General features: G+C 40.5%; 1 protein-coding gene across 1 annotated transcript in view; it reads left to right on the forward strand.

The window, feature by feature from the left end:
* LOC114656790 (oxysterol-binding protein 2-like) overlaps window positions 1-18,597 on the forward strand; it is a 254,860-nt gene that overhangs the window by 16,893 nt on the left and 219,370 nt on the right. Inside the window, 1 exon segment of the mRNA XM_051932156.1 lies at window positions 10,818-11,026. Coding sequence (XP_051788116.1) covers window positions 10,818-11,026 — 209 coding nt within the window.

Below are 18,597 nucleotides of genomic sequence, written 5' to 3' on the forward strand. Positions count from 1 at the left end.
ATTCAATCCATGTTGTAAAGTATTAAATTTTAGCATGAGTTTAACTTCCCATTCTTTTCTCTGTTGCTGTGTTTTGAAGTTGCCCATAAGCACTGTGACTTTAAAGTCCTTCTCACAGTGTCCATGGCTGTTGAAGTGGGCCGCCACAGGAACATCTGTGTGGCCATGTTTAATGTGGAACCTGTGTAAATTCATTCTCTGGCGGAGTGTTTGTCCAGTTTCTCCCACATAGAGTGCAGTGTCAGGACATTTCATGCAGAAAATTAGGTAGACTACATTAGATGATCTGCAGGAAAATGATCCCTTGATGTGATGTTCAAGTCGGCAGTGTGGTATAACTATATGGTCTGTATCATAGATGTGGGCACATGTTTTGCATCTTTTATGTAGGCATGGAGATGTGCCATTTTCTGTTGGTTCACTTAAGGAGCCTCGGACAATTAATTGTTGAAGGTTTGGTGGTTGTCTGTATGCCAGGAGGGGAGGTTCAGGAAATACATTTTTCAGTGTTTGGTCATTGTTTAGTATTGGCTGAAGTTCTTTTATAATTTTTCGAAGTGTTTCAAGATGTGGGTTGTAGGTGACAACAAGGGGGATGCGATCCTTGTTGTCTTTGTTTTTATATTCCAGAAGGTTGTCTCTGGGTATGGCAGTAGCTCTTCTTATTTGAGTGTCTGTTGTTTTCGGGGTGTAACCTTGTCTGAGCTCCTGCAGTTGTTGATCCCGGTCTGTTGGGTCTGAGCAAATACGATTGTACCGTATTGCTTGGCTGAAAATAATGGAGCGCCTTATATGCTTGGGGTGAAAGCTATCACTTTTCAGGTAGGTGCGTCTGTCTGTCGGCTTGTGAAAAATAGAAGTTACAAGGGTGTTGGCTTTCAGTTGAACGGTGGTGTCAAGGAAGCTGACTTCTGTTTTTGAGTAATTCAGCTTCAGCTTTATGTTGGGGTGAAAACAATTATATTCATTATGAAAATGGAGGAGGTCCTTTTCACTGGCAGTCCAGATTATGAAGATGTCATCTATGTAACGGAGATACAACATTAGTTTTGCAATGCACATTGACATGAAATCTTCCTCCAATTTTGCCATAAAAAGATTTGGATAGTGAGGTGCAAACCGACATCCCATTGCAGTCCCCATTTGTTGCAAGTAGCAATCCTGTCCAAAAGAGAATAGATTATGTGTCAGAGTGAATTTTATCATTTCTATTACTGACTTTTTGGGTAAATCATGTTGTTTGCGGTACATTTCACATGCCAATATGCCATCATCATGGGGGATGTTAGTGTAAAGTGCCTCAACATCCATTGTGGCCAGTAAGGTTTCCTCAGGTAAGGGGCCTAAAGCAGACAGTTTTTTTAAGAAGTCAGTGGTGTCCTGGATGTAGCTGGTTGTATTACGGGTGAGGGGTTTAAGGATGTGCTCCACCCAACCTGAAACATTTTCCGTAAGTGAGCCAATTCCTGAGATTATAGGCCTTTCTGGGTTCCCTTCTTTGTGGATTTTAGGAAGCATGTAGAAGTAACCCATTTTGGGGTTCTCAGGAATTAAACTGTTTACATGATCCCTGATGTCAAGAGGAAAGCTACTTACTATTTTTTTTAGTTCCTTTTTGTAGAGATCTGTTGGGTCTTCTTGCAGTTTGTAATAATGCATAGTATTTGCAAAACTGAAAGAAAAATAATTTATATAGTCTAGCATGTAATGTTCTATTATGAATATAATTACTTTTTAATTATTTTTGACAAAAGACTCACTTTTGGCAGTCACAAAGTTTTTGTATATCTATTGTTATGAAAGAGAAACCAAATTGAATACATAAATTTCTTATGTTTCAACTCTTGACTAAAAATTAAGTTCAGACAGCTTGCATCATGAATAAACTAAGGGTGTTGATATTTGGTATAATGAATAGGCTGACCTTAGTAAATTTTGGCACATGACATGAGCTGATAGTTGTTTTTATACTGATGGAAAAAAGAAACGCAACACCTATTTGCATGACATTTTAAGCTTCATTGCTGTTATAACAATAAAGAACTGAGACTAACAGAAAAAGAATAACAAAAACAACCTAAAAGCAATATGAATGTGCATATTAACAACGGTTGTCTTATAGTTCTTCAGTATATTGCCAGCCTCTGGCATCTACCATTGCTTCACCCATCTAGTGCATGTAGTCAGTGAGCGTCTAAATTTGTAGTTGTGCAGTGTTATATCCTGCAGAAAGGTATGACAAAGTTGCCAATTGACAAATAAAGGTTCATGTTTTCAGTTGGTGATGTCTGGGACATCCCAAAGGTGCATGTAAGGTGGTTATTTATTATTAGAAAAGGTACGCCAAATTAGCACCTACACACTAGCATTCCAACAGGATGGTTCTGACCACATTGAGTGTTGTGTGGCTTGATATTGTCTAGCTGTAGGGTTAGACGTCTATGTGTTATGAATAGAGGGCCTCTAATAGGTTTCCCTGCTCTATGGCCAGCAACATGGGGCCTGTTGACCATTGTTCTGTCATTGATTGTACCTGCTGGCAATTTAAACAGTAATGCAGATTGCAGACCTGAAATGATTTTCACATTGACCAGTCTGATGTGTCAGTCTTATTTTGTTGTGGAAACTTGAGGACACAGTGGAGTGGTTTTATGCATAATCTGAGATATTTCTGGCACATGACATGACTGCCTGCAGCATGCCCTTGGTCCTGTTCTTTGCTTCTGGTTGACAATCAGTCAATACAAAGTGCACAGAAAATTGTGACTTTTGTCTTACTGTTAACTAAGCTTTTATATGTGACCTTTTTAATGGTGAACTTATCAGGTATTATTATTCCTGAGGCTCATTGGCTGAAAGTGCACATAATGATCTTGTGTGCATCTGTCAAAATGCTTCACTCTATAACCTTTATTAATGGTCAGAGGGTTAAAAACTAAATAACATTTTTCATGAAAGTACACAAGCTATAACTGTCATTATTTCATTCCAAAAATGCTGCATTTCTTTTTTTCCATTAGTATACAGTATATTATCATTTGTTAAATTATTACATTGTAAAGAATATTAGTTTAAGGGAAATTCCCAACCAATATTTATTTTATGTAGCACCTTTCTATAAAGAATGCCATCTCAAGGCATTTTTCTCGGGATGTTCGCAACAGGTTATCTCTCTGTTATAAAAAAAAAATCTTTGGGAGGGAGACTAGGGAGATGAGACGTGATCTTCTCAGAAGACAATTTGAAGTCCTGCAAGAGAAACTTTAACTTGCTCCCAGCTCTTAAAACAACGACAAGCAAAACGCGCAGCTCGCCAGCAGCAGAAACCCAGCAGATGATCCAACCTATTCCCCTTGCGTGTGTTCAGCCACCCTAACCCCCCCCCCCGCACCCCCTTCACAACACGAGCGGCAGAGACACGAAGTGACAAAGGGACAGCTGCTGTACAGGCTTTAAAATGATCAACGGGCAGCGCGACAGCAGCAACAGCAGCAGAAAGACAGCAGATGATCCAGTCGCATCTCCTTAGCATGTGTTTAGCGGCCCCCCCTTCACAACGTGAGCAGTGTTATACGTCCTGCGAGAAAGAGATTTAACCACGCCCAGGACCGGAAATAAAGGACAAGTATTGTTTTTACAATGTCACGCGAGACAAGGCAGAGAGACATCATTTAAAGCAAGTCCACGGACATCTAACCTAGCAGTTGTTGGATTGCTTTTGGCAGACACGCTTCATGTGCTCCCAGCTCTTAAAACGATGACAAGCAACAACCAAAACACGCAGCTCGCCAGCAGCAGAAAGCCAGCAGATGATCCGACCGCTTCTCCTTAGCATGCATACAGCCACCCTAACCCCCCCCCCCCCTTCACAACGTGAGCGGCAGAGACACGAAGTGGCAAAAGGACAGCTGCTGTACAGGCTTTGAAATGATCGGGCAGTGAGACAAGCAGAACAGGCAGCTCGCCAGCAGCAGAAAGACAGCAGATGATCCGATGGCATCTCCTTAGCGTGCATTCAGCCGCACCCCCTTCACAACGCGAGCAGCGTTATACGTCCAGCGAGAAAGAGATGTAACCATGCCCGGGGTCGAAAATAAAGGACAAGTATTGTTTTTAAAAAAATTTTAAAGTAAAAGTAAAAATAATCCATATGTAACAATTCCCATGAAAATAACAGTCTCTTTAAATTGTATATTTGGTAAACCAAACCCAGGGGTGGGCGAGTGAAGCGAGCAGGGGGCAGAGCCCTCTAGTATATATATATTTTTGTTTCTCACACAATTAATTGATATTGGCAATTAAACACTGCTTAATGAAAATATTTATGTACTTGTACATTTTAATAAACTTAAATCATTAATTGCACTACCATTTTTTGCTGTGTATCAACTAAAAAGTCTACCATCGACCACATCCTGGCACTGAGAGTTCTCATGGAGTGCAAACGCGAATATCGGCAGAGTTTCTTTCATTCTTTGTCAATTTTCGTAAAGCGTTTGACTCCATTGATCGAGCTGCCCAGCAACATCTTGGGACTTCGCGGAATCCCCTCAAGGTTGCTAGATATCATGATAAGCCTGTACACTGGTATTGTGAGTGCTATGCAGAGTGGAGACAGATCCTCTGCGTTTTTCCCAGTTGATTTTAGGGTTTGAGAGGGGTGTGTTCTTCCTCTCACTCTGTTCAATGCTTGCATGGACTGGGTGTTGAGCAAGGTCGTGTGGTCCAGAAGTTGTTGGGCATCTGTTGGTGAAGAAAGAATCACTGATCTTGATTTTGCTGATGATGCTGTGATCTTTCCAGAGCCATTGGAGGCTCTGATCGGGTCCCTCAAGATACTGAGCAAGGAGTCTGAGTGTCTGGACTTGTGATTGTCCTGGATAAAAATCAAGATCCAGGCCTTTAATGATCTCTTAGGCACAGCCATCAGCAGTTTGTCTGTCTCTGGTGAGAGTTTCAACTTTGTCAAGAGGTTTACGTACCTCTACAGTGACATTCAAGTCTCTGGTAACTTTTCCTATGAAGTCAGTAGATGGACTGAGAGAGCATGAAGGGTCATGAGGTTGTGGGAAAGGGGTGTGTGGCACTTTCGATATCTATGCAAAAGGACGAAGGTCCAAGTCTTTAAAGTCCTGGGGCATCATGCATAACGCCGTGCGTAGAATTCACACTAAAACATGGCGTAAGGACAAAAGCAGAAATGTTCGTATGCACAAAAAAATCCAGATGCATAAATCTATGCGTTCGCCAACTTCCACGTTCTTCCGCTCCATAAATCCCGGTCAGCGTGAAAAGTAACGCACGTGCACACGCCTGCTGCTACTCCACAAAATCCTCCCATAATTACGCCTCTTTGAATATGCAAATCAATATAAATAGCCCTTAAGTTCAGCGTTCTGTGAAAAAACAATTACAAATGCACCCGAGTTGGTATAGAATTTCAGCGAATACAAAGTGGAGGCAAGGAAAAAAGGTACTATTTGTTGGTTTAAACAGTGATATAAATAACAAAATGAAGTCAATCGAGTGACATAGAGTGTCGGAGAAACTCGAAAGCTCAAGTTCACAAAGTCGCACAGGGTCCGAAATAAAAAAAGTTCTCGGATATCAAAATCGGCGTGAAAAGGCGAGTCGTAGCTCACTGTATGAGTGTCATGTGAAAGCTTATTAGGGCACAGAGAAAAAAAAAGGCACACAGTGGGGGAAAAAAGCACGAAATGTCAACTTTAATCTCGAAATTTCCACTTTAATCACGTAGTTTATTTTGTCATTAAAGCAGAACATCATAAACTTCATCTTTAAATTGTTTAATTTACTAGTTTCTCAAATCCCATTGTAACTAAAGTAGCACGTTAAATGCTTTGTTTTGTATTTGATCTTCTATGTGCTCTATGTGTGTGAATTACTATGTGCTTCTTAAATGGGCTTTCTCTTCCTCTGACAGGACACAGAATCCATTACATTCGTGATATTAAAACTCTCTGAATAATGAAAATACTGAGATGTATACTTGATATAATTTTCATGATGATAGGCATTTAAAGCATGTTATTAAACATGGGAGCACGGTGGTGCAGTGATAGTGACAAGCTGGCACCCTGTCCAGAGACTGTTCATGCCTCACACAAGATGCTTGCTGCGCCGTGGGCGACCTTCGATGAAATAATTTGTTGCAGCAGTACTGTCTCTGTCAGACGTACTAACCCCCAATTCCTATCCTTACTTTTCTTTCTCCAAATACCCAATCGCCACACAATCAGCTCTGTAATAGACGTTAAGACATCTGTAAGCTTAGAACGCAGATTCTTCAAAACTTTTAAGGAACATTGAAATATCTTCGTAGTACATGTTTAATTATTCTGTCCATCTATCCTTCCAGTGTCGCGCCAGCCCCAGCAAGAATACAGCGCGAGGTAGGAACAATCCGTGAACGGAGAGCCAGTTCCTCGCTAGCGCTGCGGCACTGTGTCCTCACATGTTTAATTATTAACAATATAGATTATTTAAATGAAGTTAAAGTTTTATCTGTATAATATAATAAACATATTTTACTGCATTTCATCTTAAAAATGATATTGTCATCATATGTAAATATGCGCTTTATAAAGTGGCTCAGGTTGTGCAATATTATAACTATATCGCAAGTTTACAGTGAGGTAATTGTACTTATAAGTACAAAGCATTCTACAAGGAGCACATGATGGACTGATTGAGTGTGTTTATAGTTCTTGGGATGAAACTGTTTCTGAACTGCGAGGAAAGGCTCTGAAGCATTTGCTGTATGAGAGCAAGCAGTTCAATAGAGAGCATGGCTGAGGCAGCGTGTGCTTGATGCTGTATATCGATAATTATCTTTCCAATCAGCTGCTGTAGAGTTGTGATTCCACACTTAGATACAGTGCTATAAAAACTCTGAGTGGTGCAGTGAGAGTAATATGGAAAAAGATGATCCGCTGTGGTAACCCCTAACGGGAGCAGCTGAAAGAAGAAGAAGAAGGTGCTAAAGCAGCTATGGTATTTAGAATAGTTTGACCATTCTGTGGACCCATTATATTGTTACAGGTTAATTACAATCAGATACATTAAACTAAAAAACAATATGCAGTTAATTTCAGTGTATTTATAAAGCCGCGTCAGGGATGTGGATCTAAAAAAGAAAGAGAAACCACACTGGAACAGTAGCACTTGTTTGACGCTGGGTGCCGTCAGTTTGCAAAACCCAGCGGAGAACTTTCGTACACCAGGGTTTGAGCTAGCGTGAAAATGTGCGTGGCTTTACGCCACGTTTAGGTTTTATACATCGTGATTTGAGCATGGAAATGGGAGTACGCAACATTTTTGTGCATACACACCGTTTATACATGAGGCCCCTGGTGCTTCCTGTCTTGCTATGTGATTGTGAGACATGGACGCTATCCAGTGACCTGAGATGAAGACAGTACTGTGGCTCTTTGGAGAATCCTTGGGTACCGCTGGTTTGACTTTGTGTCAAATGAGTGGATACGTACAGAGTCCCGAATGAGGCACATTTCCTGCATTGTGAGGGCGCGTCAGTTACTGCACTACAGCCTTGTGGCACGATTCCCACAGGGTGATCCGGCTCTGAGGATCCACATTGTTGAGGAACAGAGTGGCTGGACCTGGCGAAGGGGACATCCACGTAACACCTTAGCTGTGGCATATAGACGATCATTTCCAGGGCGTGTCTGCCTGGGGGGTTGCCAACCAGGATCCCAAGCTGTTTAATCTTGTGGTAGGTGCGGCAACGTGCAGTACCAGTGCATGCTCTCCAACTGGACATGACCTGACCTGCATCATCTAGACATAGGTGTAATTATAAAATATGGATTACCATTTTAATTATGTAGTACTTGTTTCTTACCAAAATCTATGCTTTATGACTCACAGCAATCCATAAAAATCATATTACAAATCTTTAAAAAAAAGTCTATTGTTTACTAAACAGAAATTTCAAATTCGTCTTTATCTCACATTTTTTTCAGTTTATTACTCCACTTTCTTTAACTTGAAGGCTAATATACCAGTCACCTCTCATTCACTGATAAAAGAGGCTTCCAGTCGCTGCTCTTTGCTTACACTGCAAGAAGTTTGCTGCAAAAGAAAAAAAGAAAAAGATACACTTGCTGGCTCAACTACCATAATACCTTGCATAAAGGAACACTACAACTAAATTACTGTAAAGTTTAGAAAAGCAAGCGATGAAAATACTGGTTTTTGTGATTGTCCTTCTTACCGATCACTGATCGAGTCTTTTTTTAGTGAAAATTAGCCAATTTTAATCGCCAGCCGATTGATTGGAGCATTCCTAAATTTTTTAAGTACAGATACATAGTATAACTGTTTATATGTATATTTTTACAGTTTGAGCATAAGCAAATTAAGCAACTTACTTAGTCATGCAGTAGGGCAGAGATGGGAACATTACACAACTTGTAGTCACAGGGGATGTCAACCTTGTCAGTCTTATCACTGTAGCATATCAATCTACAAGATGCTTGTGATTAAGACAAAATCAAACCTAGTTGAAGTGAGTTGCTGGGTTTATCAGAGTGGTGGTCATGGGAGTGTACAGCAACTGCCCTTGACTTGCTAAGATTATGTTAATAAAGTCTATGACTGAAAATCACTGGAAATATCATGTAATGTAACATGGCCTTTAACCACTCATTTCCCATCCCCATTTCAATGTTTTAATGAAATTATATAATATAATTCCTAAAAATATTTTTAATTTAATTGCATCATGCAGCATACAATACTGAAATACAAATATCTTGCATATTTGGCATCCTAACACAAGACAGAAAGTTATATCAATATTTATCACTAATGTGTAAGTAACATTTTTAGTTATAAACCTTTTACTCTTCTCTTTCAGTGGAGTAGAGAATATCATGTTGTTTCATGTGATATGAGTAATTGTTTTAATTTTTTTTTGTAACAGATCTTTTCATCCATGCCAGCCTGTCTCACATATTACAATTACAACTTGTTTTTGCATATTGCTTTTCACTGAGTGGAGACAGAGTGCTGTGAACAATTCTCAGTTAAAATACAGTACTGATTATACTAATTACCAAATACAGTGCTAGTATACATGAAATACAGAAGAGAAAGTCAAAAACAAAAATAGGCACAGTGCATGTAAATTAGACCCAAATGTAAACAGTAATATATAAAGATTTGCCAAAGAACTAATGGTGGTTATGATGCAAGAGTTAACACTACTGTCTCGTTTCCAGCGACAGATAGAAATTCTTAGCTGATGACAATTCTCTTTGAACCTGCTCTATGAATCTGCATGGTCAACCACTTCTAAGCTGTTGACTGGGTCAGATCAAGGAGACTGACTTGTGGCACAGGTGGCATCCTACAGTATGACAGTGCCATGCTTAAAGTCACTGAGCTGTTCAGTATGATCCATTCTACTGCTAGTGTTCATCAGTGGAGCTTGCATAGCTATATGCCACTGTTAACTGGTGCAGTTGAAACACCTGAACTCAATAATTTGGAGGGTTGTCTGTCCATATACTTTTGGCCATATAATGTATATGCAAATAGGGTATCAGACAATAGTTAAAAAATCTGATAGCATGATAACAGAACATTAGCTGAACCACTTAAAATGTATGTTTTCTTAAACATAATTAAAAAAATATGAGCAAATATTTTACTTTTTGCAAACAATATTAATTTTATTTCTATAGCAAAAAACAGATGCAAGCAGATTTACTTTTTAATTTTTTTTCTTGATTAGCTGGTTTTAAATTAGAAGTGTAAAAAAGTTAGACATTCAGATGTTCATTCTTTTATCGTTGTGAGCTTAGCTGCAAACTGAACCATAAATGAAAACCCAACATTTAAAATGGCCCACGAAATTTGTGCACCAAGCTCCATAATCTTTAGGCTTGTGTCAACTGTCAGTGTCCACAGAAAGTACAACTTGAGAATGATTTCAAGCATTATGTTAACCTACCAGAAGTGGTGTTTTGTGTTGCAAGATGTTAGTAGCATGCAGAATGTCTCCTCTATCCATTGAAAATACACAGTATTAGATGGTGGACTTCTCACAACTTAGATAATTCATACATTGAGGCAGTAACCCTGCCCTGCATCAGGGAGATGGAATTAATAGTGTTTTGTATATCAAAACAATGTATTTGACAGTCAACGTGCTGTGGTTAACATTGGCATCAAGCTTGATTGCCAGTGTCTTGCAGCTAGGTAATGAGAAAAGTAAAGGTGGTGTTCTTAAGTAGTACAGATCTCTACATAATTGTTGGTTTAAAGATTCTCTCTTTGAGTTCCTGGGCACTGTTGCTTTCTCCCAATATTGAAAGATGTGCATATTAGGTTTACTGGACACTCCAGCCTGATATGATTGCATGCATGAGTGTGCCATGCAAAGGACTGGCCCTGGCCAGGCTTGGCCCAGCGCTTGCACGATAGGCTCCTAGACCCTCAAGTGAATAAGTTGATAAATAGATGGATTCAAATTAGTTTTGAAATTTCAAATACAGTAGTTTACAATGTTTAAATTGATTTTTTTTTCACTTTTTAGATGTACAGTTATTTATCCCCAAAGAAACAAAGGATTTCAGTCGCACTGGAAAGAAATGGAATTTGTAATTTGTAATTGAAATGGAATTTATAGAAAAAAAGTAGGCATCATTCTGTCTCTTGTAAGAAGTGCTTGCCAGAAGCAATAAATAAAGACATCCAGATGAATTATTAATCATTTTCTGTAATATTTTTTGAAACCAAGATAGAATTAATATTGTATTTTTATTATTTAGGACTAAAGCAGAGATGGCCCATACTTGTCGAGGTACCATCAACCTGGCCACAGCCCACATCGATACAGAGGACTCATGTAACATTGTTCTAACAAGTGGTGGCCGGACATACCACCTGAAGGCAAGTTCAGAGGTCGAGAGGCAGAGATGGGTGACTGGCCTGGAGTTAGCAAAGGCAAAAGCAATTCGAATGATGCACGATCAGTCAGGTAGAGTTCTGAAAATATGAAAAAAAATTCAAGCATGTAATGCTCTTGAAGAGATGTCTGCTGTCTAGACTAGCATTTTTAAATTCAATTTTCTTGTTAGCAGCAATTGTTAATTACAGATATATCTCATTTGCAAAAATGATGTAAAATTGTAAAAATGAAGAAGGTGGGCTTAAATTGTGGCTGACACCTTGATGTATTGACTAGTGTTGATGTGTCACAGCTCCAGAAACCTCTCCTGAAGCCGAGTCAGCAAATTGTTTGCTTGTTCACTACATGTTTGAAATTTCTTTGGGTTTTCCAGTTTCTTCTCACATCTTAAGAATATACAGCATGAAATTGGTGTGATTAACTGAGCCCAGTTCTGGGTCAGGTTTGGTTTGAGTTCTCAGAGATACTGTAATATTATTGTGGGTCAGAAAATGAATGGGATTATAATTCAGTCTGTAAGAGTGTTAAGCGAAATATCAGTAATAACACAGTTCTCCGAAGGTGCCTGAGTACACTTGTCCTGTGGTTGTGTATTAATAGGAATTTTGTGGTGGTAAAAGAAAGTCTTGTAACATAAGAGGTAATGGTTGTTTGTGGGGATTAGAAATAGACTAGGGCCCAGTTGCATGGGTTTGGTCAAAGACTGCAACAGAGATAAGGGAAAAGCATATTAAGCTTTTCATTTGTTGTTAACCCCACTTTGAATAAATATAATAAGAACATGAACATTTTTGTAATTTACATGAAAATTAGATGAAAATTGTATGTAAGGTTTGCTGTGCTCAAAACTGCTGTACTTCTGACTTTGCTGGTTAGGGTTATTGTGCTAAGAACAAAACCAACTCAGAAACTATTTATAAAACAATACAGCCTTTGTTTGCCACGTGATGTGGTGGTTGAAAATGTCTGAAAGACAAGCTCAGAAGCAGTAAGAATGAATGTCATTGTATATTATTCAATTGTCATTTACACTTCACTTATTATAAGTGTGTATTATTATTATACAGACTAGTTAATTAATGTTTTGTATTTATGCTACCGAAAATGTTTTTAATATTATTAGTAGATTTATGTTTGAAAGATTATTTAATCTAGGCTAAATAACCAAGGGCTGAAAAGATATTTTCAGATATTCTTAAAAGTTTGCACTAAATTTGAGACAAGGAAGATTAATTTGTTCATTTTCAGTTTAGGCATGGTACTCTGTTAAGATGAGTATTCTCAAATTATTGTTTTTATGACGAGCTGAAATCTTAATTTGCCAGCTGTATGTCCTACGGTATTATGTAACAGATTAAATAACTCTATGCACAGGATGGAGTTTTTATTTTGTGCATTTTGACACGTGCATCTTGGACACACTGGAGATAGTGTGTCCAAAATTAGACAAGTCATGACCAATGGTGTTCATTCTGCCCATGATGGGTTTTCCTGGAGCTCCTTAAGTCACTGGCTAATTCCACCATTGACAGAGACAGCAAAGGCAACTAGAGAGACTTTTAGTTTGCTGGTACATTTGTTCTTCCTATTAAACCTTCCAATATTTGTTTTACATTTTAACAAATCCACCATTTTTTATATTTATGGCTATATTTGGATTGTTCTAGGTATGAAGAAATACTATAAGAATGCCCAATTCAGTTACAGTATTTTTAATTTGTTTCCCCGTAAAATATCATTTTCAAGTATAAGAAGTTGGCAAGTCATATAACTTATTTAACCAAATTATTTTTCTCAGGTGGCAGTACAGCTATGAAAGTTATTTAAATGGTAGTGCTGTGGAGAAACATGAGACTACCTATACAATACTGTACAACTGAATCTTTATAAAGTGAACCAATTTTAAATCCCCCAAGTGTGTTTTTTTTTAATACTGAAGTTCCATTTTTTGAGGATTCTGTGCATATTAAATTTCGTTTGTACTACTACTTTCATTGGTATTACAGATCCTCTAGAGCAGGGGTGGGCAGATTCAGTCCTGGAGGGCCGCAGTGGCTGCAGGTTTTTGCTCCAACCCAATTGCTTAATAAGAAGCCCTTATTGCTCAAGTAACACTTCAGCTTCACTTTAGTTGTCTCGCTCGTTAAGATTTTGAACCCTTATTGCTTATTTTAGTCTTAAACAGCTGTGTTTTTGGTTTTTAATTGCTCCTAATTAGCAATACCATTCAAATGACAAAAGAGACCAGCATTTCTCTATTTAGCTTGTTTTCATTTACACCTGTGTGTATTTATCACACACTATTTGGTTTAATTAAATACTTGGAAGGAAAGTGAAGAAAAAAAAGTGAAGCACTGAGAATTACTCATCTGTTTTAGACTTCAAATCATTTGGATGATATCCTTAGAAAAGAAAATAAATCTAGGATATGAGAATGACCTGACATGGCAGAGTTAAAGCACTAGCAAGCCATGCAATTAAATAATTGACAAGGATTGGTTTTTAATTAAGCAACTGGGTTGGAACAAAAACCTGCAACCACTGCAGGACTGAATATGCCCACCCCTGCTCTAGAGGTAAAGTTCAAAACATCATTTAATTGATTTACTCCGAACATTAGAACAAACGTTATCTCTACATATATAATATCCAATGTCTGTCTGTCTGTCTGTCTGTCTGGTTTTCACAAGAAAACTACTTAACGGATTTAGATCAGGTTTTTTTCTGTAATTTGCTTGAACATTTCGGTTGATTTTGCGACCTCTCTCATCATGCTAAGTATCATAGTTCGCTTGCGGTACTGATTTATTTGTGTGAATCCAAGAGACACGCAGCGGACGGAGGGGGGGGGGGCACATCCCTCCTCACTCGTGCGCCTGCCTCGGGATGTATCTTACATCCACTTAGCTAGCAAACAAGAGAACTACTTAACGGATTTAGATTAGGCTTTTTTCTAGAATTTGCTTGAACATTCTGGTTGATTTTTGCAACTTCTCTCATCTCACTAAGAATTATAGTTCGCTTGCAGGAGCGATGTATTTGCGCTAATTTGAGACAGAGGCTGGGGGCTGAGGGGAGGGGGAAGCGTAATGTCAGGAGTAGGGAGCCAGGCAAGGCCCTCCTTGCTGTGCTGTTTCACTTCCATGGGGGACGACTAGTAGTATATAAATGTATTATGACACACTAGCCAACCCGAGGCATAGCATACGCCGCATAATTATGTATTGATGGGTGAACACTTCCTGAAAGACACAGTTGTCCAAATGGGGTGGGTTTGAGGATATGACTGTAAGTGAGTAAATAAGTAAGAGATGGAACTCTGGAGAGAGCAACATACAATTGTCCATGACTGAAAGCTGGAGGACTGCCGCCCCACCCCCACCTCCCAGAGTGATGGACAGGGCTGGACGGTGGTCGGGCGTGGAGGGCGGAACAGGGGGACAGAGGAAGGATGCCCAGGGAGGACGCCGTTTCCGCCCCCTCCGCCCCGACCCCCTGCCTCTCCGGAGAGAGGGCGGGGAAGCGGGCCCGAGAGGTTTCAGGTCCTAACTGTCCAACGATGGGTCGGCACAACCAGTAATGATCCTGCCGCAGGGTCACCTACGGAAACCTTGTTACGACTTTTACTTCCTCTAGATAGTCAAATTCGATCGTCTTCTCGGCGCTCCGCCAGATACCGCGAGCGACCGCGGCAGGGCCGATCCGAGGACCTCACTAAACCATCCAATTGGTAGTAGCGACGGCCAGTGTGTACAAAGGGCAGGGACTTAATCAGTGCGAGCTTATGACCCGCACTTACTAGGAATTCCTCGTTCATGGGGAACAATTGCATCACGAATGGGCTTCAACGGCTTACCCACGCCTCTCTGTGCTGGGTTGACACATGTTGATCCATTCAGTGTAGCGCGCGTGCAGCCCTGGACATCTAAGGGCATCACAGACCTGTTATTGCTCAATCTCACGTGGCTGAAAGCCACTTGTCCCTCTAAGAAGTTGGACGCCGACCGCTCGGGGGTCGCGTAACTATTTAGCAGGAGGGAATCTCGTTCGTTATCGGAATTAACCAGACAAATCGCTCCACCAACTAAGAACGGCCATGCACCACCACCCACAGAATCGAGAAAGAGCTATCAATCTGTCAATCCCCTCCATGTCCGGGCCGGGTGAGGTTTCGTCAAATTAAGCCGCAGGCTCCACTCCTGGTGGTGCCCTTCCGTCAATTCCTTTAAGTTTCAGCTTTGCAACCATACTCCCCCCGGAACCTAAAGACTTTGGTTTCCTGGTTGGCTGCCCGGCGAGTCATGGGAATAACGCCGCCAGATCGCCAGTTGGCATCGTTTATGGTCGGAACTACGGCGGAATCTGATCGTCTTCGAACCTCCGACTTTCCTTCTTGGTTAATGAAAACATTCTTGGCAAATGATTTCGCTCTCGCTCGAATTGTTGGTGGGCGGGGCTGGGTGAACACTTCCTAAAAGACACAGTTGTCCAAATGGGGTGGGTTTGAGGATACGACTGTAAGTGAACATTTTTCCAGAAAAAAACGACTGATAGAAACAAACAGTTACCTGATGCAGGAATTTGTATAACATTGAAAGAAGTGTTGTTTCCATGAAATACATTTGAAGCGGTGGCCATGGTAGGCAAATGAAAAGTCAACGTGGTTCACAGCTGCATGTGGACTGTAGCACAGACGAAAGCGAGTGAGAATGTGTTTGGTGAGGTGTTGGGGGGCGGGCACATGAGCAAGCAGTGCCTCGAGAGCGAGGGTGGACGTGGGAGGAGGGTTAGAGTTGGCGGGCTGGGCTCTGTCGTGCGTTCCCTATGATGTGGGAGGAGGGTTAGATTTGGTGGGTGGGGCTCTGTCGTTCGTATCCCATGGTCGGGCGACTTGGTGGATTATATATAGAAAAGCAGCCAGAACCGAAAAGAATAATGAAAAGTCAACGTGGCTCAGAGGTGCATGTGGACTGTAGCAGAGATGAAAGCGACTGAGGCGGTATTTGGTGAGTTGTTGCGTCCGGGCACATGAGCAGGCAGTGTGAATGCCTCGAGAGCGAGGGTGGACGTGGGGAATAAGGACAGTTTGTGAGGTAGCAGCAGTGATAGTTTTACACTCCAGTACATTGCGGTGAATGCTGGCAACAGTCAGGCGGGCTTTTGGGCAGGCGGGCAAGCCAACAAAAACACTATGCTCTTAGTATGGTATGCATCAGGTATTTGTAGACAAATGTTTTCCCTGTTCCTGCAGGACCATCTAAGAAGAAGCATGTTTGTTGCGGATGCGAATCGCTGTATGCAGCGTGTTAAACATTTTGCGAGGGTGGACGCGGTCGTGTGTATCCCATGACGCAGGAGGAGGGTTAGAGTTGGTGGGCGGAGCTCTGTCGTATCCCATGGTCTTAGAGTTGGTGGGCGGGGCTCTGTGAGTTGGCGGGCGTGGCTGTGTCGTGCGTATCCCATGGTTGTCTTGCGTGCCCTGGTCGGCTGCTTAGTGAATTATATATTACAGTGGGTCAAAAAAGTATTTAGTCAGCCACCAATTGTGCAAGTTCTCCCACTTAAAAAGATGAGAGAGGCCTGTAATTTTCATCAAAGGTATACCTCAACTATGAGAGACAAAATGAGAAAAAAAATCCAGAAAATCACATTGTCTGGTTTTAAAGAATTTATTTGCAAATTATGGTGGAAAATAAGTATTTGGTCACCTACAAACAAGCAAGATTTCTGGCTCTCACAGACCTGTAACTTCTTCTGTAAGAGGCTCCTCTGTCCTCCACTCGTTACCTGTATTAATGGCACCTGTTTGAACTCGTTATCAATATAAAAGACACCTGTCCACAACCTCAAACAGTCACACTCCAAACTCCACTATGGCCAAGACCAAAGAGCTGTCAAAGGACACCAGAAAAAAAATTGTAGACCTGCACCAGGTTGGGAAGACTGAATCTGCAGTAGGTAAGCAGCTTGGTGTGAAGAAATCAACTGTGGGAGCAATTATTAGAAAATGGAAGACATACAAGACCACTGATAATCTCCCTCGATCTGGGGCTCCACGCAAGATCTCACCCCGTGGGGTCAAAATGATCACAAGAACGGTGAGCAAAAATCCCAGAACCACACGGGGGGACCTAGTGAATGACCTGCAGAGAGCTGGGACCAAAGTAACAAAGGCTACCATCAGTAACACACTACACCGCCAGGGACTCTGTCTCTGAGCATGATATAAGGAGGATTTTTGAATAAGTTAATGTCTATAAAGCATCCAGTCCAGATGGAATTTCAAGGCTCGTTTTAAAAACATGTAGTAAACAAGTAGCTATCATCTTCATTGAGAAAATTACAGTGCAATATCAGCACTCCTTGCCTGCTTAAAAAAAACAATTATTGATATGCCTTAAAAAAACAAAAGTGATTAGCTTGGACTACCATATACTGGTTGGACTCACTCTTACTGTAATGAAGTGCATTGAGGGACTGTTGCTTAAATACATTAAACAGTATATTCCAGATACTTATAATCACCTCCAGTTTACAAATTGTCACAACCATTCCATAGAGAACATTATATGCCAATGTCCTCTTTATAAACTGTTTATAAACTACTGCTTAGCATTTAGCACTGTTGTACCAGCAAAGCTAACTACCAAACCTTTCATCTTAGGATTTCATTTGGACTTCTTAACTGGCAGACCTCAGCATGTGAAGACTGGTAGCATCACATTGTCCATGCCGGCACTCAACAGGGCAGTGTGCTGAGCTTCCTTCTGTATTTTTTGTTCACCTATGCCTGAATGACCAGATGCAGGTCCAGTCCCATCAATTAAGTTGCTGGTGGCAACTGATATCTAGCAATAATGTTACATGTCATAATCTGATCCTTAATGTCAGCAAAACCATGAGACAGGTCATAGACTTCAAGAAATAGAAAGCACATCCCATTCCCATTGAAATCAGAGGGGATATGGTTGAGAGGGTAAGAATTGCTTGGAATGACTATAACCATATTTCAGCTCTTGTCACAAAGGCTCACTAATGCCTCTACTTCCTCTGAGGAAAAAGTGGATTTCTCTATATGTTCTCTTTAACTTCTGCACGTGCATAATGGAGTCCATCCTCACTGGTTGCTTACAGCACCATCTCATCTCAGGATTTTAAAGTACTGTCTATAGTGAGTGGTGAAGGGAGCATAGAATGTTACTGGTGGCACCCAGTTACCTTCTATTCAGGACATACCTAACTGTAACACTCACTGCCTTGGAAATGAAAACAGCGTTGATAAAAACCCCAGCCATGTGGCATAGTCACTCTCCTTTTTCCTCTCTTTTGTCAAATGGTACAGGACCATTCACATTCATACCATCAGATTCAGAGACAAGTTCACTCACTCACTTGCTCATTCATCAACAAAAACACTTTTCCATTTAGTTAAAAAACTGAAATTTGGCAGGGTGGCACATCTAATTCAATAGGTATTAGCTAAGAAAATATCTATTAATATATGTTTAGGGCTAAACCTGTCCATAGAAAAACTAAATACCCCCAAATCTCAAAAATGCCTTGGATTCGACTGAAATTAGAGTTATAGAAAAAGAAAATTAGCTGACAAATGTTTTAAATTACTAGATATTTGTTGATAA

This window comes from Erpetoichthys calabaricus, chromosome 1, assembly GCF_900747795.2.
Source record: "Erpetoichthys calabaricus chromosome 1, fErpCal1.3, whole genome shotgun sequence".
NCBI lineage: Eukaryota > Metazoa > Chordata > Cladistia > Polypteriformes > Polypteridae > Erpetoichthys > Erpetoichthys calabaricus.